At 36.7% G+C, this 24022-nt stretch overlaps 1 protein-coding gene across 4 annotated transcripts in view; it reads right to left on the bottom strand.

Moving 5' to 3' along the window:
• NLGN1 (neuroligin 1) overlaps positions 1-23612 on the bottom strand; it is a 725888-nt gene extending 702276 nt beyond the window's left edge. For all 4 annotated transcript variants that reach the window (XM_073803913.1, XM_073803914.1, XM_019946036.3 and 1 more), the window contains exons 1-2: positions 22946-23612; positions 5214-6026 (exon numbers count right to left, since the gene is read on the bottom strand). In XM_073803913.1, coding sequence (XP_073660014.1) covers positions 5214-5706 — 493 coding nt within the window. In that variant the 5' untranslated portion in view covers positions 5707-6026; positions 22946-23612. The remainder of the gene's footprint in view (positions 1-5213; positions 6027-22945) is intronic.
• Positions 23613-24022: the final 410 nt, after the last annotated feature.

The following is a 24022-nucleotide window of genomic DNA, read 5'->3' as shown; positions in this document are numbered from 1 at the left end:
TATATATCTCCATTTATACCTCTCTCCTGAATGCCAAACTGGTTCCTTGATGTCTACACTTGGATGTCTAAGAGTCACCTCAGATTTAACATGTCCAAGCTAAACATCATTCTTCTACTGTGCCTCCTCCTACACTATTCTACATTCCTTTTTTCTGTCTTAATTGATGGCAAATCTATTTTCCTAGACATTCAGACCAAAATCTAGGAATCTTCTCTGACTGCTCATTTTCTTTTACAACCCATAACCAAATGAGCAAGAAATGTGATGTTTGTAATATATCAAGACTATGACTTCCACTGTTACTCCTCTGGTCTGAGCCTGGACCAGGCTGACATCTTGTCCAAGCTACAACAACCTCTTCTTTGCTCTCCCGGTTCCTCCATACTCTCCTACAATCTACTCTCAATAAGTCAGTCAGAATGATCTCTTTAACATAAAGTCAGATCATTCTGAATCTCATTGCCTCGCTCTCTCTACTCTTTCCAGATTTACCATACCCCTAGTTGTTCCTTAAATACACAAGGCAGAATCTCATCTTAATGCCTTTGTGCTTGCTCTTTGTCGTGTTCTTTCCTCAGATACTCATTTCGTTTCCTTCAGGGCTTTGTCCAAAAGAAGACAATACTGGCTAACTTATTTAAAATTACCTTCACCCTCCACACCAGCACACCCAAGCCTCCATACTCTGTTTATTTCTCATCTTCTTATACCCTCTAAATTTAGTTGTTTATTGTGTTTATTGTCTACAATGTGTCTCCACACACTAGCATATAAGCTCCAGAAGGGCAAGGATTTTTTAATTGCTTTTTTTTTTCACTGATGTATCTCAGGGGCCTAGAGCAGTAATCTAATCAGTACGGAGTAAGGACTCAATAAACATTTGTTAAGTGAATAATAAATCAGATAGAAATGTATAAGCATGAAGGAAGAGCATTCTGGAATATAATCCCCTTTTAAAATCCTAAACACACTGACAGTGATAGCAGTCATTTTTATACATATCTAATTAGGAAAAAAATCAGTCTCTATGTTCAACAAATGACCAAATAAACCCTAAATTTATGGAAAAGGCTCTTGAATGAATTCAATATTATCTCAGGTAAAGACTACTAAGCAGAGTGTGTAAATGTTAAATACTTATGAAAATCAGGAATAAAATTCTCAAGGAGTCAAGAACTGTACCACAGCCATCTACAGAGATTGTAATTTTCTATACAATAAAATTGGGGTAAGTGAAAAAAGTGAGTTAACTTATGCAGAAACGAAAATTAATTCTGTATTCGTCTCACACGAGCTATGCAAATTATAGTCAAAGTACTGGAGAAATACAAAGCTAAACAACTCTAGGGTATCCGTAAGCCAATCAATTTGCTGTGGATTCTCCGGGTCTCTTGTTCCTCTTCTCATGTTTACTGCCTAATATTTGACCACTTTACGGTTTGTTGGCAACTCTCATAAGAGAGTGAACTAGAGAAGCAAAATGAAACATAAGCAAATTAAAGCTACTCCTGATAGCAGCCAGGAGGAATACGCTGGGATCTTTGTCTGGACAGTGAGAAAACGTGTACTATTTAAAAGTATTCACTAAAATGTGTACTAAGCATGTTTTCTGGAAATCAGTTGCTAACATTGGCTTGACCCAATTCAATAAGGTGAGCATTAAACCCATCTAAAATAGAGTCAACTGATAGAATAAAAAGAATTCACGATATATTTGAATGTGCAAAAGCAAGCAGGAAGAAAAGGAGGGTAAAGGGGTGGAGACATACAAGCCTCTGCTGTAGAAATCATCCACAGGATGTAATTTAACATAATGGAAATGCATCTAATATAAGCAAGAACTAGGGCCAAACCTGACTCCACCCACTTACTAGCAGTAGAAACTGGGTCAGAATGCTTAACTCTGAGAACCTTCTTTCAAATTTGTAAAATAAGGACAGTCATATACTTTCTTCATAAAGTTTGGTGATAAATTATGTCAGTCTCTACGTCCAAATTCCAGCTTCTATCACATGTTGCCTGCCTATTTGGCCAAGTGCTGACAGTTATCTCATTTTAAGCACTCATCCTTTCTTTCAGTTTTTCAAGGATAAAGCCCTGAAGAAATATCTACAAGAGTAGTTAACATATGGCTAAAACTATCATGGGAAATTTAAAAAGATGGATTAAAAAGTGCAACTGGGACCTTTTGTAAATGAGAGGCAGCCTATTGGTAAAAATATGTTTTTTTCTTCAATTGTATAGGAAAAATAGTATAAAAGCTCTGTTTAAAAATTACAGCAAAGCATCTTTTGGAGGAGGGAGAAGATGTTCTTCCTTTCATACAGATTAAAGTGCAGAAAATGCTTTGTTCTTTGTAAACTTACTTGAACACAAGTTCTATGGGAAGAGAGATCTTTGTTTCATTCATTACTGATAGTGCATATAATAGGCAATTAAGAAACAGATTTGAATGAATACAGCATACACAGATTGGCACAAGGGTGGTGGTCCATCTGCCTCTGCAGATGACCATACACAATTAAAAAAAAACAGATAAACAATAAGCCAGAATTTTATTAGCACCTAGATAAAATGCAACACAACTATTTCTATACTTCCTAAACTTCCACAATTCTGTCGAAGAACTCAAAGTCCATATGCAGTATATATATTAGCATATGCATAAATATGAAATAACTAATATTTTTTGAACCAAGAAAATATGATTTCCTGAAGTGAATAGACCCTTCACGATAGAGAAGGAAAAAAAAGCTGAAAGTTTGGGGGAAAAAGTTCTATTCCTCTGCTTAAAAGTCAAGCTCTAAACTTTGATTTTGTTTATTTTTTAAAAAAACTATTTATATAGAAAATTACATTTAAATTATTTAGATGTTAGGATAATATACAAAGAGCTAATAAACAGCATAACTTAGTTATAATAATATATTAAATACCAAAGTGAACAAATGTTTTAGAATTCTTAATATGAAAACACAGTAGATTTGGACTATAAACCACAGACTGATGTAGGTATCTATAGATCTTGTCCTCAGGCTAATTATAAAGTAGTTCAAAGTTTGCCAAAGTAAATAGCACAGCCTACATACTTCTTTGCCAACTCTCTCATAAAGCAGATGGAACCAACCATCGAAAGAACCATGAAAAAGAATTTTTTAATGAATCCATTTCTTTCTGAAGTTGTATGAGAAGAAGGTCACTTTCTCACTTACTAGCTTACCTTTTGATGTCCTTATCAATTTTTAATTGTACACATTTTTATGTATTATGCTATATTTATGCATTCTTCAATGGCATCTTTATTTATGACTTTGTGAATCAACATCTTTGTGATAGGAGGCAAAAGTCACTTAGCTAATTACACGTGCTTGATAAGCTGCATAATAATAACCACTGCAGTACTGTACATTAGTTGAAAGCATATAAATTACTGCAGTTATTCTCATTGGGGAAAAAACAAGAGACTTTTTTAGTTATCTAAAACATCTTTGTTGCCTCCATATCCACCTTCTTAAGTATACTATTCTTTTAACCCAAATCATGACATTAATAATAAAATAAAGGTTAAATTCCATTCTATCAGTCTGACCAAAGAAATAAGAACAAAAACAAAGCAAAATTCAATTTAATGCAAATACGTCTGATCTGCAATTGAGGATTTGGTGATATGAAGCTTCTTCCACATAATGCAATCCCAGTGAAAAAAAGCAGTTTAGACGTTCCCCACCCCACAAGAATGTTGTAATGAAATCTGACTTGGTCCAGCCAGGAGATTAGAAATGCACAGAGAGAGAGAGAATGTACAGAACTGGAATATTAATATGACTTCTGTATGAAGATTGAAAATTCTACAAAGTTATAATAAGGTCAAAATAACACAGATAATTTACTGCCAGAGAAAATCATACTCTCCTATGAGTGATTTACTAGATGTTCTATAAAAATGGAGTGTGGACAAGCTACATTCAGATGCAAGCCTGCAGCTGTCAGTGTCTACATTTGCTCAATCTGGCTAGAGGATGCTTTGAAGGTTGATTTAATTGTAGCTTCTGAATCATGTTCTTCCCTATGCTTTAAATTGTTTAACATAAATATAAAAATGTTAAAGCAATTTTAAGACTGTAAATATTTAGTATAAAAAGCTGCAAAATCTCATTTTTTTCTGGAAGAGTGATTGAAAACAGAAAGACTGTCTGGGAAAAAATACCATTACTTAATAATGGTAATTGCCCACCAGTTATGGAAAATTTACCCTTACATGAGAAAGTTCATAGGGTGTTCAGAAGGAACTAAGGACAAACAAACAAAACACTAGGTTTGTGACTGAACTGATCAATTTTAAGAGAAACAGGAATCTATTATCTGTAGAAAAGGGTTCAGAGATCAAAGCTGAACAGCTGGGAAGGCAGCATCTTTGGGTTCCCTGCAGGCAATGTAACAACCTAAGTATCTTTTTCTCTATACACAAACTCAAAGCAGAGATTCAACTCCTGTCCATGCCACCAGCACCAGCACACAGGGCACCACCAATGAGCTTTGTCAATGTCATCTACTCAGCTAGAGCTCTCCTCAACCCTCTTTCTATTCTTTGACAGCCTTCAATAAATTCCAAATATCGCCTAACCATTCACTTCCCAGCGTCAGCAAGTCATCCTTAGGGAGAATATCTTGTTCTTCCTCTGCAAGCTGTTTCCCCCATTTTTTATTTTCACTTTTATACATACCTCCTTTTCTACATATTTTCTTGCCGGGTTTTCTGGCACATTCCTTGGATATTCTTTTTACTGAAAAATGAATAGAAGACTAGAAAATAACATGGCGCTCCATCACAGACCGCCGGAACATGCAACACCACTATCTAACTTAATACGCTCCTGCATTTACTGAGTGCGAAAGATCCCCAATTCGGTGAGCCTGCACATGCAATGGAGAAACGTTGATGCATCTTCTCAGAAGTCATTCGGTAGGAAATGGAAATTAGGAACCCATTTCTACCTAAATATACGTGCTGCAGAGGAAAGAAAATGAGTAGGCACAGGAAAAAAATAAGAACGCCAACACACATAAACAAAAAGAGCTGCATGCACACATGTAAAATATGTCTACATGCCGACAGGAAAAGCCATGCATGCTACCAGTACACATGAATTAATATTGTTAGAATAGAAAAATATAAATATATCTCCCTGTTTTTCCTGTAGTAAACTCACCATCCTCAGTTGGGACGTATATATTTAAATACAGGCAATCTTCACTCTGGTCTTGTACGTACGATGAAACCACATCCAAGTTATTAGTAAACCACACAGGAAGCATGACTTCTGGCAATCTGCCATCAATGATATTCTGGGGACACACAGGAGCAAACTGAGTAGCATTCCTGATATCTGACCAAGGAGATGGTGGTTCTGGAGGCTGAAAACGATGTTCTCCTGTTGGCGGGGCTGCATATGGAATGCCAAGAAACTGAATAACTGGACCCAAAATTTCATTATTGAGTTCTTTCTTAATCCCTCTTATCTTGCCGAAGTTGGTAGTCACCAGTGGGTCTCCATCATCCAATTTTTGTGAGAGCACGTGAGCAGCCTGAAGCAAACAGCCCAACACACAAAGAGTCAATGAGGCACCCAATCCCCTGTGTACCAAGCATGCCATTACTGCTCTCCAAACATAAGCTGGCCACATGCATCTGGGCAGTGCCATGGTCCCACATCAGTTGTGTAGTTGTCTGGTTGCAGTGAGGCAAAGGTGTTTGTATCCACTTGAGAAAAACCGTATAACGGTAGAATACACCTCAGATTTCTCAAAGGCGAGCTTGTCAAGAAAAGCTCAGAAAGCTCTTCATGCAGCCAGTATCTCCCATTGATTTCACATGTATTGAAGTAGCATCTTCAATCATCGCTATTTATCAGGCCATATCCTATTGACCATTCTGTTTTCCATAGTAGCAACATAGTGAGAGTGGCCATTGACTGTACATTTCCCTCTTATAAATCAAATCCAGTTAGCTGCAGGTCTATATCCTAGAGAAAATGAAAATAAATCATTAGTACAAACAAGCTAAAATAGACAGAGTGATAACTAGATGTTTTACAAGCTACAGAAATACTTTTATAGGCTGGACTCAGGTGAGTTAAATACTACCATAGGAAAATTATGGTTTGATGTGAGATGACAGATGAAATCACCGATAATTAGAATATTGAGAAACTTGCCTCCTGGCTTTATACACACTTAATAGAAAGCAGGCCTTGTTAAAATATACAGTTTCAGGAGCATTTCACAATATAGTTTTCTTAAAATACTGAAGGTTATGTGTGAAGTTTTCCCTTTATTGAAAGTCTTCAATCACTTTAAGGGACCACAGTATTAATCACCAAACATACTAAAAATTAGAATTCAGTAACAGAAAAACTTTTTAAAAATATTGGTAGGGGGCTTCCCTGGTGGCGCAGTGGTTGAGAGTCCGCCTGCCAATGCAGGGGACACGGGTTCGTGGCCCGGTACGGAAGGATCCCACATGCCGCGGAGCGGCTGGGCCCACGTGAGCCATGGCCGCTGAGCCTGCGCGTCCGGAGCCTCTGCTCCGCAACGGGAGAGGCCACAACAGTGAGAGGCCCGCATACCGCAAAAAAAAAAAAAAAAAAAAAAAAAAAAAAAAAATATATATATATATATATATATATATATATATATGTAGGGAATTAGTGGAATATAAACAAACTTTTTAAGAATGACTATATATATTAAACAAACAAATAAAAGGATGGTTCCCCAATCCTGTGCTATATAGAAAAAACAAAGATTATGCTAGAACAAGAAAACCAATATTAGCTCAACTATGATCATTTACGTGCAACTACCTTATAAGGTCATTCACCTTAAATTAAGATTCAAGAATTTAAAAGAAAAAATGCCTTTAGACACAACTTGAAAAAGAGACAGAAGTTGGCATCATTTTTTGCAGACTTTTTCTTTTTACCATCTAGCTAGCTATATATTTTAGATATCAGTAAATCTGCAACAGGAAAATTAACTTCTGAGTCAGTCAATATATTTTAAATTACAAATGTTCTCACTACCTGTTAAAGGTCAAAGGAACAACACAAAAAGAAGAGTGCGGCAGTTTCAAAGAGCAACCATACCTAATCATAGCGTTGCATACTGACATTAATCAAACATCTAACACTCTTTACCCAGTCCAACTTAGGATGCCTCAGAATAAAATGTAACATTCAGTGCAATGCAATTCACAGTGTAATCTTGCGTTAACTGCAAAATAGCACACAACTGGACAAATCTGTCTTTTCTTGTTCAAGCAATGTTTTAAAGTGCATAGTTTGAAAATAACAGTGTTGATTTGTATTATAGATGGTTCTATCCTGTCATATTATGGGGAAGATTCCTGAAGAAGTGCTGGTCTGGCAGTGAGGCTGTCCTGACTTTATATTATTGAAAAGGAGATTGCAAAAACTATTTAGGGCAGCAGGAGATTTGGTTCAAGCCTGGTGTTCCTTTAGCTCTGAACAATTCATCACAGATGGCAATAAGATAAATGCCTTTCTTCAAGAATACTTGTCTGTGTTAATGCTCATACCTTTGTTGTGAAAGCATATTAACATACAAAAGACAGGCTTAGACCCATCCCATTTCTGTGCCAGAACTCTAGCATGTATTGAAGATTTAGCTACACAAACCCACCTCTGTTAAGAGTACATAATGCTCATTCTTGCACAGAATCGTGGTGGGCCACAGCATGACTCAGTCTTCCCTACTCACCTTTTGGTGTTAAAGAGCAGCATTTTGACACCTAAAATAGAGAACCTGTGGTGAGGACTTAAAAATTTCCATCACCATATTTTATTCAGCTTAATTTTCAAATACAGTGATTTCTAAAAATTCTTCTTTACATACTTGGTATCTCATCCGGAATAAAAAGTACTTGATTGGCATATGGACACCAAGGGGGGAAAGTGGGGTGGGGTGGGGTGGTGGTGGTGGGATGAATTGGGAGATTGGGATTGACATATATACACTAACATGTATAAAACAGATGACTAATAAGAACGTGCTGTATAAAAAATAAATAAAATAAAATTTAAAAATTAAAAAAAAGTACTTGTTTGGTTACTAACAAAATAACGCTCATTTTTGTACTCACAAATCCTTAACTGTGTTAAAAATAAAAGGGCTGCTGTTTCCCACTTTAATGTGCTACTTTAACACAAACTGTGGAGGATGAGAATTCTGCATTCCATGGTAAATTTTCAAATTCTAATGGTTAGCTTTTAAGGTTACATAAATATCCCATTATACATGGGCTTACCTGTATAATTACAGTATCGACCCCAGATATTTTTCAGAGGTCACTGTTATAATAATAACAGTTGCCCAAGTTTAATGTAAAAATATGGCTTGTTTAATTAAGTAACTGAAAATTTACATATATACGTATATATATGCCTAAATATAAAGACTCTCAAATTTGTTGGCAGGGTTTTTTTTTTTTTTCCTATTTGTTGGTGTTTTATTAGTACAGTATATGCCAAACCCTTAGTTTTTAGGCATTTACATCTCATTTACAACAACTCTAAAAACTAGCTTCAACAGTTATCTCCTCTTTACTTACAAGGAACTGAGACTTAGAGGTTAAGTGTCTTGGCCCAGGTCTCTCAGCTAAACAACAGCAGATCCAGGAGCCCACTGGCATCTAATTTAAAGGCCATCCCCTTGATCATTACACATGATACAGTCTCTCACTTCACAATGAACACTTTTTAAAAAACTGATCCTAGTGCATTTAAAATTGAATTGTAAAAGTGTTTTATGTTCCTTCAGAAAACAGAATGGAGGTAAATACTCTGACAATTTCATAGAAACAGAAATTTAAATGGTCTACCTTGTTCTTACTGGCACTTTAGATTTTGTTACCTTTTTTACCTTTTTTTACTTTACATTGAATGCAGTGATTGGGTATCTATATGTGTTTACGCAAGATCATGTTAAAATAATGAGTAACCCCAAAAAGCCCAACTTCATAATAGGATAAATGTCCATTAACAGATATTGATAAATGAATTAGGATATATTCACAAATTAGAATTCTATACTTCAGAGCAAATAAAGAACCTAGACCTAAATATATCAGCAAGAATAAATCTCAGTATTTTTGAAAAAGATTAGATATAGTAAAATGCTATTTAAATAAAGCTTAAAATATGAAAAACAAAACTATATATTTTATTCACAGATGCATAAATATGTAATAACAGAATATTTGCTATCCATGGGTAGGGAGAAAAGGTATGAAATTAGTTCTAGCAATTAATGTTATTAATTGATTAATCGGAACTCTGAATGATAATCTGGGATGAGGCCTTAAAAGACCACAATTAACTACAGCAAGTTTTACAAATCTAAGATTTGATGGTGTTGGGTGACACACGCAAACACACACAAGCACACACATCTTTGTTATGGAATTCTCTGTATTTTTCTGTATGTTTGAAATATTTTATAATAAATACATTAAAATAATGAGGTCAGAAAAGCCTTATTCAGTAGTCCAGGCAAGTAGATGAGCTTATCAATCCACACAGGACTAGCTTTCTCTGACTTTGCAGTAGGTGGAGATACTAGCTCACAAATTCTTCCATTATTCTTCCCTTTGGGTTAAAGCATGTGCAATCCCACTGAGATAAATAAAACAAAAATAAATAACATTTAAAAAAACAAAATAGATGGGAATATATTACCTCCTTGCATTAATTTATCATAACACCTGGTCCATCAACTAGTTTGTTCCTGAGTGACCCAGATCAAAGAGATGATGCTGGAGAGAGTAGAGAGAAATTTCTAGGACATTAAATAATCACAGTGGGTGGCCACATGCATCCAATTTTTCCTTCACTCAACAAACATTTATTGGATATCTATAACGTATAAGTTATTGTGCTAAATCCTATGAGAATTTAAAGATAAGTACAATCTAGTCATTATTCCCAAGCAGCTACAATATTGTAAAGATCTGAATTGACTACACGCTTATCACCAGAGCTGCATGGAGCTTGGCCAATGCTACACAACTGATGGTTGTTATTTACCATAGTTATGTTCTATAAAGTCACTGCAAACACTGAATTAGAGAATATGAATCCATTGCTCCGAGGGAAATGCATGTGTATACATACATGCATGTGTGCATGTGTATGTGCATATACACACAGACATATATTATATATACATATTTCACACAGTTACAAATTATCATCTTAAACCCTTAAAACAATTCATCCTAGTAGAGTCTATTTTCTTTATTTTACAAAAGAGAAAACAAAGTTCAGAAGTGTTTAGTGACTTGTCTGAGGCCACCTCACTGACAGATGCCAGAATTGGGATTCAAGTCCCCTCCACGGGCCCCAGAGCTGGAGCTTCTTTCACTATACTGCATTCTCTACCATCTCCATCCTCTGTTCATCTCTGCGTGAGAGCTGAAACCAGAAGTCACATCATCACCTTGCTCAACCTCAGCAGGAAGCACGCTCATGGGGTGACTCACATTTTTGGTTGCTTTGCTCATGTCTGTGAATGACTGCAAAAGCACCGTGAGTATTGACTTTGGGGCTATGAATAAATTTTAGTGAACATGCAAATTTGCAATCCAGATCCAGAAATAAATGACTGACTGTATTAACTAAAGATAAATAATGTTTCATACCTATGAATCTATAAGTTGAAGTCAGAACATAGCCTGGCAACAGCACTTAGTAATAATAATCGGATTTAAGAGCTGGATTTAGTAATAATAATTTAATAATAATTGCATTTAGTAATAACTGGATTCAGTGGAGTGTGGCAGTTTACAATGGCCAATGCTGGCCATGTAACTGAAATGTGCTTATGGGAACGGCTCACTGTAAGAGAACCTGACCACCAGCAGATTGTGGGCTTCCTATACCAAGATGTTTCACATGCACACTGTTGGTGGTTCAAGACCTGGAGACAAGGGGTATCCCGTGGGACCCAGGAACGGGAGAACAAAGAAGCCTGAGTCTGAGATTTACAGACCCTATTCAGTGCATACCCTTCTCCTGCTGTTGCTCTTTTATATTATTTGCCTGTAATAAAGCTGTCCAGTGAGTATAACCTATCTGAGTCCTGTGGGTCAGTTCAGTAACTGACCACTTAAAGTAAATAATGTGTAATTAATTCACATAGTAATTAAAAATGAGACGAATAAACAAATGAATGCAATCAGAAAAAAAAAATGTTCTTAGGCTTTAAAAGGAGAGACAGGTCTACCTTGAATTAGTGGATAAGGAAAGAGTTCATGAATCAAGGGGAATATGAGCTGGGCCTCAAAGAACTGGACAAACACTGATGGTTACAGAAGCGGTTCCAGGTAGAGGGCATATTCCAGAAACAGTGGAAAAGATATGTAGTGGTAGTGTGGTGCTCAACCTCCCTGGGAGCAGCTCACACTCCAAGTAGAAAGTCCACACCAGTGTAGAAAGGTCTGGTCTTCTTGCTTCAATGCAGACCCACTCTGAGGGGCCATCCCAGATGCAAAGCTCCCTGTGGAAAGGGGTCGAGGGAGGAGTTGGTTGTGATTCCCTGACTGCCCTCCCAGGTGTTTTTCCCGATGGTATGTCCAAATAAACTTTTAGCAGGCAAACCTCCATCTCAGAGTCTTTTTATTTTTTTTTCCCTGGGAAACCTGACCTACGACAGAAAGGAAAGCAGCAGCCACATTTGAGGAGAGCACAGTTTAGTTTGGGCAGAACACAGAGTAAATGAGGTTGAGCACTGGATGAGACTGGAAAGGCAGGTTACAGCCAAATCAAGCAAGCCCTTAATTAAAAGGCTAAAGAGTTTGGATTTTATTCACTGGATGATGAAAAGCCATGAAATGTTCTTAGCAGGGGAAGAGTATTATCAAATCTATTCACAAGAAAATTAAACTGGCGGTACTGTGGAGCAGAGATACCCAGAGCAGTGTGTTCATACCCCACCACAAGAGTACCAGATGAGAGAAGGGAAGTAAATCATTGAACTTCTATGTATTGTAATTTTTTTATAAAGCAAAAAGAGGAAGAAATTAAGCTTTGCTAATATGAATATATGGTTTCATGCCAGTGTCTTCACGTGGCTGTGTGATGCACAGAACACTTGAGATGTTCTTTGGAAGGTGATGGTTCTACACTGCGGTGGGTTTGCCAGCAGGTGGCATTTTGTTGTTACCGCTCCTTTTCAATGTTTGGTGATGTATTAGAGTTAATATCACTGGATAAGCAGATGTATACCTTTTTCATCATGTTTTAGTTCATGTAACACTCAAAAAATTGGCCACTACATTAAGATTTTCCCACAAGATATAGATTAAAGGAAATACTAGTAATAGAATAAGGACAGGGCTTCCCTGGTGGTGCAGTGGTTGAGAGTCCACCTGCCGATGCAGGGGACACGGGTTCGTGCCCCGGTCCGGGAAGATCCCACATGCCGCGGAGCGGCTGGGCCCGTGAGCCATGGCCGCTGAGCCTGCGCGTCCGGAGCCTGTGCTTCGCAACGGGAGAGGCCACAACAGTGAGAGGCCCGCGTACCGCAAAAAAAAAAAAAAAAAAAAAAAAAAAAAAAAAAAAATATATATATATATATATATATATATATATATGGACAAAAACAGAGCAGAAATGAAACTTCTCCTAGTTCTAGCATAAGTTATTTTTCAGCTACATTGCAAGACTGAAAATAATGGCTATCTAATCATATATAATAACAAGCAGACAAAAATATTTGCAAACATCAGAAAGATAATTTTGAAATGCAAATTTATATCCATTTTAGTAGCTGTGAACTGTGCCCTAAGAATCTCTACATCTTGAGCTATTAATGAATCATGGGAAGAAGGCATCAAGTTTATGTTAAAAAAAAAAAAACTGACATCTTTCTCATCACTTAGTGTCTATTTTTGTGTATGTTTTGCAACCTGATGGTAGAGATATTTATGTAGGAGTATAAGTATATATTTTGTACTTTTTTATGATTTGGTTATCAAAAACAGAGGATTATGTAACCACAAAGGTGTGGAAACCATTACTTTAGTGAATGAATTGGTGGGAAAGAAACTGGAAACAGTTTTATTTTCATGTACAGTTTGAAGTACAGCTAAATACATCCACATTTATGGGAAAATGACGTCAAGAAAAGCTAATATTATAGATCATCAAATATTTGCCAAGCTCTGTCCAAAGCACTTTACATTCAGTCCTCACAACAAAATTATAAGCCAAGTATTATTATCTGAGATGAGGAAAATGAGGCTTTATGTGGTTAGATAACTTTCTTAAGGGCACAGAGCTAAAATAAATAAATAAAAAGGCAGACTCCCTAACTCTAAAGAATATGTCCTGAACCTTTATGATACATGACATTTTGCTTTGCTCCTGAATGAGACAAACTCAATAAAGTCGTACGCTCAGTTTGAAGGTATTCAGGAGAGTGAAATACACAGGACACCAACAGGAGGGAAATAGGAAGGTGGCTGATTAGCTTGCTGAGGTTAATTAATAGGCATAATTTGGAGCGGCTCCAAATGGTGTGGTATTGAAAGTTTTTCCAGCAACATTCCATAACCTGGGTCAGAGAGTAAATGACAGCAGTTAGGAATAGGGATAAGCAAGGCAAGAATGGTAGAATTTCAAGGAGCAAAGGTTATAAGAAATGGTAATTCTAGTGTTGAATAGATTAACTAAATCTGGGTAGGAAGGCAGGCAGAACCAGAAGGGTACAAGGAGAAAACGTAAGAAAGAATTAGAACCAAAAATCACAAAGATGGGAATATCAAAGTTCAAGACCTTAATCATGTAGAAGTTCAAGGTCTATCACAGCCCATGTTGTGGCCATACCAACCCGTAGCTATGGACAACATGGTGACAAGTATATACTGGCATGATCATCGTTAATTAATTAATAACTTGATTAATGCTAGCACCAACAAGTATGGACTGGGGCCAGTGAGCTAACTATATCATCTCATTTAGCTGTGTCTAAATACCATGAGTTAGAGACAATTATCATCTCTATGTAACAGATAATTAAACTAAAGATCAGAAACACAAAGCCACTGAAACACTTTTCAACAAAAAAAGAAAACATTTTTATGAACGTAGGGAGTTCCAACAAATAGAAAGAGATAAGGCAGAAGAATTCAGAGACTCTAAAGATAAACCCTGCCTCTTCCTCAATTCTATCCAGAGCCTCCTTCTAGGAGGAAGGGTAAGCAGGCCTCAGTGGGTTCCCAGGTTACATCCCGTTCTCCCTTCCTTCACAGAACATGTAAGCAGGGTTCTACTTGTTCTCTCACTCCTTGGGCTATTTCTACTCTGAATGAACTTCTCCAATGATGTAAGTAAATAACAGAGAAAATAGAATGTTACGGAGAAAAGGCAAACTAAAATTTGACAGAAATAGGAGAAAAAAATTTTACCAACAAAATATTTTAACAGGAAAAAATCACAAGTATATCACAGAGGTTATACCTGGTAGCAAACTATCTTTGTGAAAAAACAATATTAACTAAAACAAACAAACAAAACACAGCACTGGGAGCCATGGTCAGTGAATTGGACCTAACTTGTTTACCAAGATCTTCCTTCCTGAAAAATACTCTCCCCATCAGATTTTGCCTGGAGGGACTCCAGCTAGGATCCCTCAAGGCCTGGCTCAAATGTCAGTACTTCCTTCTCAGACCCTCCCAGTCACAAAAACACTCCCTCCCCGCAACTCTCAAAGCATTTGTTGCCTTTCTTGTAACGGAACCTGTAGTACTTTTTACTGTAGTAATTTGTAAACCTGGATTCCCTATTCATTCTTATATTATTACATCATTTATTGTCAGGCACGGGGAAGGCCAACATGAAGGAGAGAGGCATAGTGATGATTCCCAAAGAGACTAAAGTTCAATGGGGAAGACAAACTTTATGTAAATCTATCACACAGGTAACTATTTAGTCATAAATGCTTTGCCAAGAAGGATAATGCTCTGAGGGGAGAGTTAATGAGTCTGGAGTGGAAAGGATGATCTTCCTGAAGAAGTGATCTGTAAACTGGGTTCTGAAAGATGAGTAGAAGTTGTCAGGGGGCAAACTGCGTCAGACAGAGGCAAGGGGAGACCCAAATGCTGTGAAGCCTGGGGCTCCCTATTAACAAAGAGATCAGTGTAACTTGAGAGAAGGGTGGGGCATCAGGCTGGAGAAGAAGTGACATTTCAAGAAATTCTAGGCCAAAAAATTAGGGATGTGAGATCTTACTCCAAGTATGATGAGAATAATTATAATCACAAAAATAACGTAATCAGATTAGCCTTAATCTTTGAGAACAGAGGCTATGGCTTTTGAATTGCTGATATGTAACTACCATCCCCCAAACAATTTATTACATTGTAGGTCACTGGAGAATATTTCTTGACTGAATAACCCATTCATTCATTATATTGTTTTTCACTAATTAACCCTATCCTCAGATTTTATTTATTCATCTGTGATACCTGACCTCTGTGAAGGCATTACCTTAATTACAGTTGCAGCAAGAGAAGATAAAACAGAGAAGAGGTGATGACAAGTTGAAGTACAATGAAAATTCCTCATCATGCAGAGGTGTGCATGGACGGTCATATAGACTGGTGACTAATTCCATTACTGTTTGGCAAAAATTGGGATTTTCAGATGCCATAACAGCTTTCTGACAACACAAAGAAAAAGAGATCTAAGTGGTAGTGTTTCCTTCTGCATTCTGCAACTGAATATTTCTACTAAGACCATCATTACACAAATGGCTAAACATTGGGTGGTTCTTGTTTGTTTTGTTTTGGGTATGCAAGTAAAACAATCCATTTAACATCTAACTGTATAAAACAAGTTTTACTTTCTGTTTACTCTGAACCTATTCTCAGATAGAATATCTAAATATTAATTGTTAAATTTAAAATCTACCGAGGAGCAAGAAGGTTAAGGGGGCAAGAAGGGCAAGAACTGTAAAACAGGTTGTTAAAAAAAAAAGCATGGGCAACAGTTTTAATGTATATGTAAAATACCACAGGACACATTTTTAAAACCATTTGGTGACCCTGTGATTCTCCCAAAAGAAATGAATAATCACTCAAGAGCTCAGGAGAGACAGCTAGGTAGAGCTGATTACTTCCCTTGATATTAATGAGGCTTTTGTCTGACAAGAGCCCCTTTTGGGTTGCAAGTCATCGTATCCAGAAGCAACTTAATTATGCCTGCCAGTATCTTTATAGAGAAGACAGTACAACCTAAGAGCAATGCTACCTTCTCAGTTCAGTATTTAAGCCTATTTTTCTTTCTGGTGAGTTGCTGTGCCTGGGAAGAGTGGAGAATTGCCATTCCTGGTGCCCTGTTTAATTAAATTCCTCTTTAAAAAATCCCGTGCTGCCAGAGAATAGCTACAACTTTGGCAGAGGAAGGGCTAAGTTTCTCAGTATGGCCCTGTGCCAGGGTGAGTCAATCTTGACCCCTTGGAGGATGATTAGCAGAGAGGGGGGAGTTAAACCTTTGTGCCCATTCAGTCCTAGGCTTCTGCTGGAATTGGCAAATACTATAGTTACTATTGTTTAAGCAGTAACTGTCTGCTAGGAACTGGACTGAGACCACCAACTCCTTTCGTGTAAGGCACCAAACAACAATAAGGGTTCTGTCACTCCTGACCTGGCTTAGAGCTCAACCAGTGCCCCAAAGGGGAAAGGCTATTACACTTGCAATCTTCTTCAGATATCCACATCTTTTATTTTCTCTTCGTATTACAGATCCATTATACACTGATGCATTACAGTATTATTAGTACTAATAATAACGAAATTCAAAACAATGCTCTATTCATGGGCCATTTGTGTAACAAAACATCAATGAATATATATTCACAAGAATTTAATATACACATGGAGTAAGTTTAAATTATTTCACCATTTAAATAAAACTGAACAATAGGAAATTTGTAATTATAAATGGCTTTAAAAATTGAAAAAAGAATTAATGGCCAAAATGCCAAATATCATTATATTTTAGATCTTACTGCCCGTGTTCTAAGTGTTTGAAATGATGTTTAGTGCTTCCAAAGTTCCTTGAGATATCACATTTTCTACATGGCAGAAAATAATTCTAATGTACATTTTAGTAAAGTATAACCACAAACAATCCTATTATACTTATGAGTCTTGATAAAATAATTTAACAAAATAAAATAAACTGTATAAAAATTTCACTAAAAAGTTTTAATTATTATTTATCTTTGATTAAAATGCAATCTTTTAAATATATTCCTTTCTACTTTTGGAATTTTGCACATAGCTTTAAATATCTATCAATTCAAACAACGATTTATGTTAAGAAAAAATTAAAAGCAAAAATGAAGAGATCAGGTATTAAGCAAGAGGTTACCAATTTAGTTGTTAACATCCAAGGTTAGAACCAGGTCTCTATATTTATTTAGCAATATTTATTGGTCACTACTGATATACCAGGCACTGTTCTAGGTGTTGGGGAGAAACACACATAGCTTTGAAAAGCCAGACAAAAATCCCTGCCATTACGGCTGTTATACAGACTACTACTACTGTATTATTGCAGCATGTAAAATGTTTTACTCTTATATATTAAATAATTCTCAGATTTATTACTAAAGACCACAGCTCTAAATAATAGAAACTTTTGGCATCAATCTTAGAGCAACATATGCAATCTTAGAGCAACATAGGCACAGTTAAAGAGGTAAAGAAACTAGTAACTTTTTTTTTTTAACCCATAATAGAAAGGATAGATAACAATGTCACTTGCATGTAAAGTTTTGGATAGCTAAGTAATATAGATTTAAATTAAAAATGACAGATGCACTGACTTGCAACATAATGGTTACAGAAGTGAAATTTTACTCCTTTTAGCTTTACGGTTAACGAATTGATGGCTCAAGTATTATTTTCAGGTGTGAATACTGTGATAACTGTTGGTCAATGTGATATGTAGTAATCACTGTTTTCCTGGTCAGTTCTATCATAAGCGGAATGGTTGTCCTATGGGAAAAACTTACGCCAGTGATAATTCTAAGTTAGTTTTTTATCAAATCAGTATTTATTGATTTAACGTGTGACCATGTTAAAGTTCCAATATGGAGTATTCCATACGACAGTATGAAAGTATTCACCATAACTATCTAAAAAAAAGGCAAGATTTTCAATTCATTTTGAAATGTTACAACTAACCTCTTTTCTTCTGAAGACTCAATATTCATTGGGTGTTTCAAGGAAGAAAAAACTACTGTTACACACAAGTGATGCCAAAGGTCTGTATGAATAATAAATTAGCCTATCAATTGGATGTTTCCAAAAAGGCAGTTGTTGAGGAGCATACATAAGACCTTCATATTATTGCCTGACTGCTTCACTCTTCCCAGAATGTACCTACATTATTTAAATACAGACAAAATATGAGAAAACCACATTCTAAGGAAATATTTGCCCAATATTCTCTCTCTCCTTCAATTTCTGCCCCAATATACAATGCCACTACCAAATAAATAAATAAGCAAGCAAACAGATAAATAAATCCACTTATTTTCTAAATTATGCCAGAAATTAAACTATAGGTGCAGGTAAATTGATATATGAGCAGACCTCCTATGGAAGCACCACTTACAGCACACCCAAAGGGATGGCATGGGTTTTGGCAGGTAGCCCTACCTGCAAGCATATGTGGTATTAGAAAAGTAGACCATAGAAAAATGAAAGGCTACTGTGTGGCCTGTCTCAAGGGGACTAATACAGAACATGCCTGGATACAGAGTTAATGTACTAAACCAAAATTGCTACAGAAGAGTGAAAACTGTGAAAAAGTGTATATTCTTCGATTTCATAAGTCAGACCCAAGCTCATCAACTTAAAGGCAGGTCCTAAGATGTCAACTGCATTTAGTAGGTCTAGTCTCAGGCTGGAACTTTATTTCCTGTGATGTATCCCTGTGATTTTTGATTTTACATCTGTAGAAATAACTTAACTTGCATTTGTTCCAAAATGAATTTCATGCTCAACTTGTTTTTCTTAATTAAACTTCCTTTAGCAACCCCTAATATGTGTATTATTCAAGCTCATTAGTCCCATTCATGCTTGCCTGTCATTTTTTTGGGTACACATTCATATACTGAAGTGCTCTGTTGCTATATATAGGAAGAAAATTAAATAATAAATATGGGGAATTGAATGCTTTATGAGTGTCAGGATGAGAAAGTGCCTGTAAGGCCCATAAGGTTTCACACAAAAGAGGCATTACTGCTAAAGCTAACATGCTGACACATCTCTCATCTATAAAGTCTGCAGTAATGGCAGCAGTAAAGCATTTTGCCATTGACTAGAATTTCTCTTACATGCAACGGAAATAGACACAGAAGAGATTATATCGACTGTTATAAAAAGACTTCATATAAAATCCCCCAAAAGTTTAATGTCTAATAATTTCAAATATCTGGAGTGATTTACTAGTTTTCCCTGACTTCAGTTAAGCTTAGAGTTGGCAGTCTTTCTCTTTCAAACATGTTTGCTACCAAATAGGTGGGTTTTCTTTGGGGGGGGAGATATTGAAGGCAGAAATATATCATATCCTTTTATAGCAACATAGCAAAATTTGACATTGTCAATGTGATGCCATTAATAACAAAGCATAAATAATCAAACCTGTTACTATTAAGGAATTATTCTTAGGAACAGTTGAGAATGTAGCTATCCCACAAGATTAAGAGGTTAGCTACCTCAAAATGTTTTAAATTACCTTTTAAAAGGCATTTAAAAGGACACCTTAAATTCATCGTGAGTGTTCTATATGTTAATTTTTTAATGTTTCTGTGCTTTGCAAAATTAAATATTGAAACTTTTTAAGTTTTAAGGGTTTTATTTTTTTGCATTTCTTGATAAAGCAGAAGAGATGGAAGATTGGCACTTTGAGAAGCCATGTGTTAAATTTCAACAAATCATTAAAAAAGAATTGCCCTTTTCATTTTGCTTTCAATTAAGAGTGTGTAGCAATTTTCTTTAAAAAAAATCAGTTAATGTAGAATAATATTTAACTGTATTTAAATGTCTCAAAATCATGGAACGAATCTGCAGCAAATGTATTCAGCACCCCCTGAATGTTAGGCCAGCTAGAACACATGGAAGGCTTTCGAGAGACAGGTGCAGCAAAGCTCCAGTGAATCAACATCAGTTTTCCCATGGCGATAAGCTTGGGGGAATCCAACGCTATTTCTTGTCACATACATTAGGAACTGTGCTTGCAACTTTCAGGGCTAATTGAGAGTTTCTATTTCTTTACCCCAAACTACCACATTTTGTGTTATTCAATAGCAAAATTGAAACAGCTGATCAAGGCTACCATGTTCTTTTTAATAATCATGACCCAAAAAACATGTATTTGGATAAAGTAGAGCAAATGTAATTAATTTTCTAAATGAACTCTTCAGGTTTTTCAATAGTTCTTAGAGTCATCCACTCTATTAATAGAGAACTTTTATGTAACTGGGTAACTTGCTCTTCATTTACTGGCTACAGCTTTAAAATTTTTTTGTGGTGTATCATTTTGTTTATTTTTATTTCTATCATTATTAACCTTCCAAAGTGGATCTACCACCTACAAAGTTTACCAGAGTTTTATGTAGGAACCGCTTGTAGAAACCATAGAGTGGGCCGAAGTTTCCCCCTTTTCATTTTTACTGCCAAAAGAAAATGGAACGAGGGACTACTAAGTATTGATTATTCTTGACAAACGAAAATATTGTTCAGCCATTACAAAGGTCCTTTAAGCTGACTCTTCTGGCTTTAGCACTATGGCACATGCCATGACCACTGCGTCAGTGGTTGTGAAATATGCAAATTAAAATTTAAAATGACTTCCTCTTTCATATTTCATATTCTCCATCTACTTTTATAGTATCAACATTATATTCTCTACTAGTCTAAAAAGAGGAATCCCAGCCCATCTCCCATTCACCTTCATTATTGATTTACTATTATCATTTAATATGTTACTTGCTAGCTGTCGTTTTTAACTTAAACTTTGAAAAAGATGTTAATATTAGTGGACTCTGGCCAGCATCAGTGGCTAGAATGTAACAAAATGCAGAATATCCATTCTTCTAGTTCTTGCTGCACATAAACCACGTGATTTAGAGCTGCGTTTTTTTTAAAAAAAAGGCAAACCCAACCTCTCAGATATCTTCTTAAAACTAACAGTTAGGCTTGTAGAAACTATTTCTTACTGTTTTTATCATCTCTAGAAAAACTTACGCAAAGTCTGCAGAAATAAGTAACTTTTCCACTGTAGAATCCTTGGGAGACAAGAGTTTCATATTTTACTATTTAATCTTAAAAAAGGAATGGCATTGTTCTTGTTTCAGTGTTTAGATTTACGAAACACATATACACACACAAATCCAGGAAGAAAGTTTGGTGAGGCTCCTCTTTTAATACCTGAACGTCTGATGTATCTGGAATTCCTGAAATAAGTATTGGGATGATGAGTGCTTTAGATGATATTGAAGAGTTGCCTTTCAATGAGTTCACACTTAACGAAGAGGTTTCAATGTTAAAACCATAAAGGTCACATTTCATAATCTATAAACAGAAACCCCTGAAAAAATATTTGATGCTTTTCTTTAAAAGTTTAAAATGTAGAAAATACATTATTTTATAGTTTAACTATTATATATTTCCATTTTATTCTAATACAGCTGAATGTCTGAGGTTTAAAATTTAACAAATTGGCCTTAAATAGGAAAAGCCAACTAAAACTATGATGCTGAGGTATTAGAAGCTTATAAAGGGAGGGGAGTGCATTAACTTATTTAACATGTCTATCTACATATTTTAAACGAACCTCTTCTTTATATGTAATTGTTCTGAACCTATGTGGACTCCAAAATTGGTTCAGAAATAATATGCTTTTCTGATTCCAAAGCAACTTACAGTTTCCTAAGTCAATTAATATTCACTCATTTGAGTGATTAATTTTAATTATATCTGCTGAAATTGATTTTCCTACTGTAAATAACGACGAGCTTTTACTGAGAGCAATGAAATAACATTTTAAAAGAAAAAGAAAAAAAATCCCTGAATTCAGTTGCAAGAAAATGTCTGGGAACGCGCGCACCGCTCAGTTGGAAAGAAAAGCCAGTAACTGGCGAGGGAGCCAGGGTAGGGATCCATCAGAAATGCAGCCGGCTGCCTGGCGCACTTGCCAGCCTGGGCCCTCGGCAGAAAGGCTGCAACGCCTTCCTGGACTCGTCCAACTCGAAGAAAGTTACCTCGGACTGTATTATGCAAAGTCGAGCAAGTGAATTACAAAACAACATGTGTGGCCAGTCACCCACTTCTACTGTCTCTATCCGATGCAGTGACCCTGTAACCCTTTGGTGTTTCTGAGAGGAGAGGCGGGAAGGGGAAGGAAGAAAGAGCGAGGGAGAAAGAGACAATATGAAACGGCCAATTCCCCCTGGAAGCCAAGACAGCCACCAAAACCGCGGCCGAGGCAGCAGCGATTTCTACTTGGGTTTCCCCCCCTTCCACATGCAGGTTTTCCAAGGCGTCGCTGCCGCCTCTCCTTAAAGTATCACTAGGAGAAAGCACTAGATCCAAGAGGGATCTCCCAACTGAGAGATTTTCAATGCAAACTTGAGAGCTTGGAGGGTTGCTTGGCTTCCCCACCGACGCCACAAAATAAGGTTTTTGAGCTCGATCTAGGTAGCTCCCTAGCGATCCACCGGAGATGCGCGAGGTGGTCTACATCCCCCACTTCTCTTTCCATTTCACAGGCACCCTGTCCGCAGCACCTTCCGCGCGGCGGCACACAGACCCAGGCAGCCCCCTCCCAATAAAAGACCCCACACTTACCCTCAGTAAGATAAATCCACAGAAGGAGCCCCCTCATCTTCCCCCAGTCCCCTTCCAATAATTCAAGGAGACAGTTTCTGTAACACTTCGCCGTCAAATTCAAGCTGAATTGCTCTAAGTATTTACCAGTTCCTAGACGCTTATTTTGGAATCTCGAGCACCCGGTTAATTCTTGCTTCAGAATTCAAGATGCTTCCTTTATTTTATTTATTTTTTTCTTCTCTAAGCAGCCGCAACCCCAGTTTTGCGCCCCCCCTTCCTTTTTTTTCTTTTTTTTATTCACCCACGGACACTTCCAAAACGTGTCGATTGATCCTTTTTTCTCTCCAGATGCAACCACGATCCAGAATCCTTGAGACTCAAAGCCACCTCCATGTAAATCCGACCATCAGGCGAAAAATACAAATGATCAAACAACGTTACTTCTTTCAGCTGCAATCAGATAATCCTACTAATCCAATAGATTTATCTCGATTGGAAATTGACCTCAAAAATGAATCCCTGGTGCTGATGTCCAGTAGAGCGATTTCGTAGCCCTGTTCAGATGACCAAAAGAACTGTGGATTCTTTCCTTCTTTCTTTTTAAAGTCTTTTTTGGATTCTGGGTGCACTGCTCGCAAAAAATGCCGAGGACCCTGGTTTTCCCCTAATATAGGTTTCTACTCCAAATCAGTGCAGGATGAAAAATGGTACAAAGATACCCCTAGTGGCTTGACGTGATATTGCAGGGATCTCACTTTTTTTTTTTTTTTTTTAATCCCCTCTCCTCACCGTTTTTTTTTTTCCCTCCCCTCTCCCCCCTGTAGATAACTGGCTGCTATAGTAGTGAAACAAGAAGAAGGCTGAACAGAGATTAACATGAATAGTATGTGACTACTTGAAAAAATCGTCTGATCTTTCTTCTTTGTTTTACTTTAAAGACTGAATCTTCTGTGCTTCTGTCTCTGCAGTATTCCATCTTTTTTCTACAGAATTTTCCCCAATGGCTTATAGTAGCTAAAAGGCCAATTTGGGGCAGCTAGTGATTTCAAACCAAATGTATTTGTTTCCTGAATAACTACAGAAATCAAAAGAAGC

Source organism: Tursiops truncatus, chromosome 4 (genome assembly GCF_011762595.2).
Source record: "Tursiops truncatus isolate mTurTru1 chromosome 4, mTurTru1.mat.Y, whole genome shotgun sequence".
In the NCBI taxonomy this organism is placed as follows: domain Eukaryota; kingdom Metazoa; phylum Chordata; class Mammalia; order Artiodactyla; family Delphinidae; genus Tursiops; species Tursiops truncatus.
The sequence above is the reverse complement of the archived record's forward strand: the minus strand, read 5'-3'. Positions and strand labels throughout refer to the sequence as shown.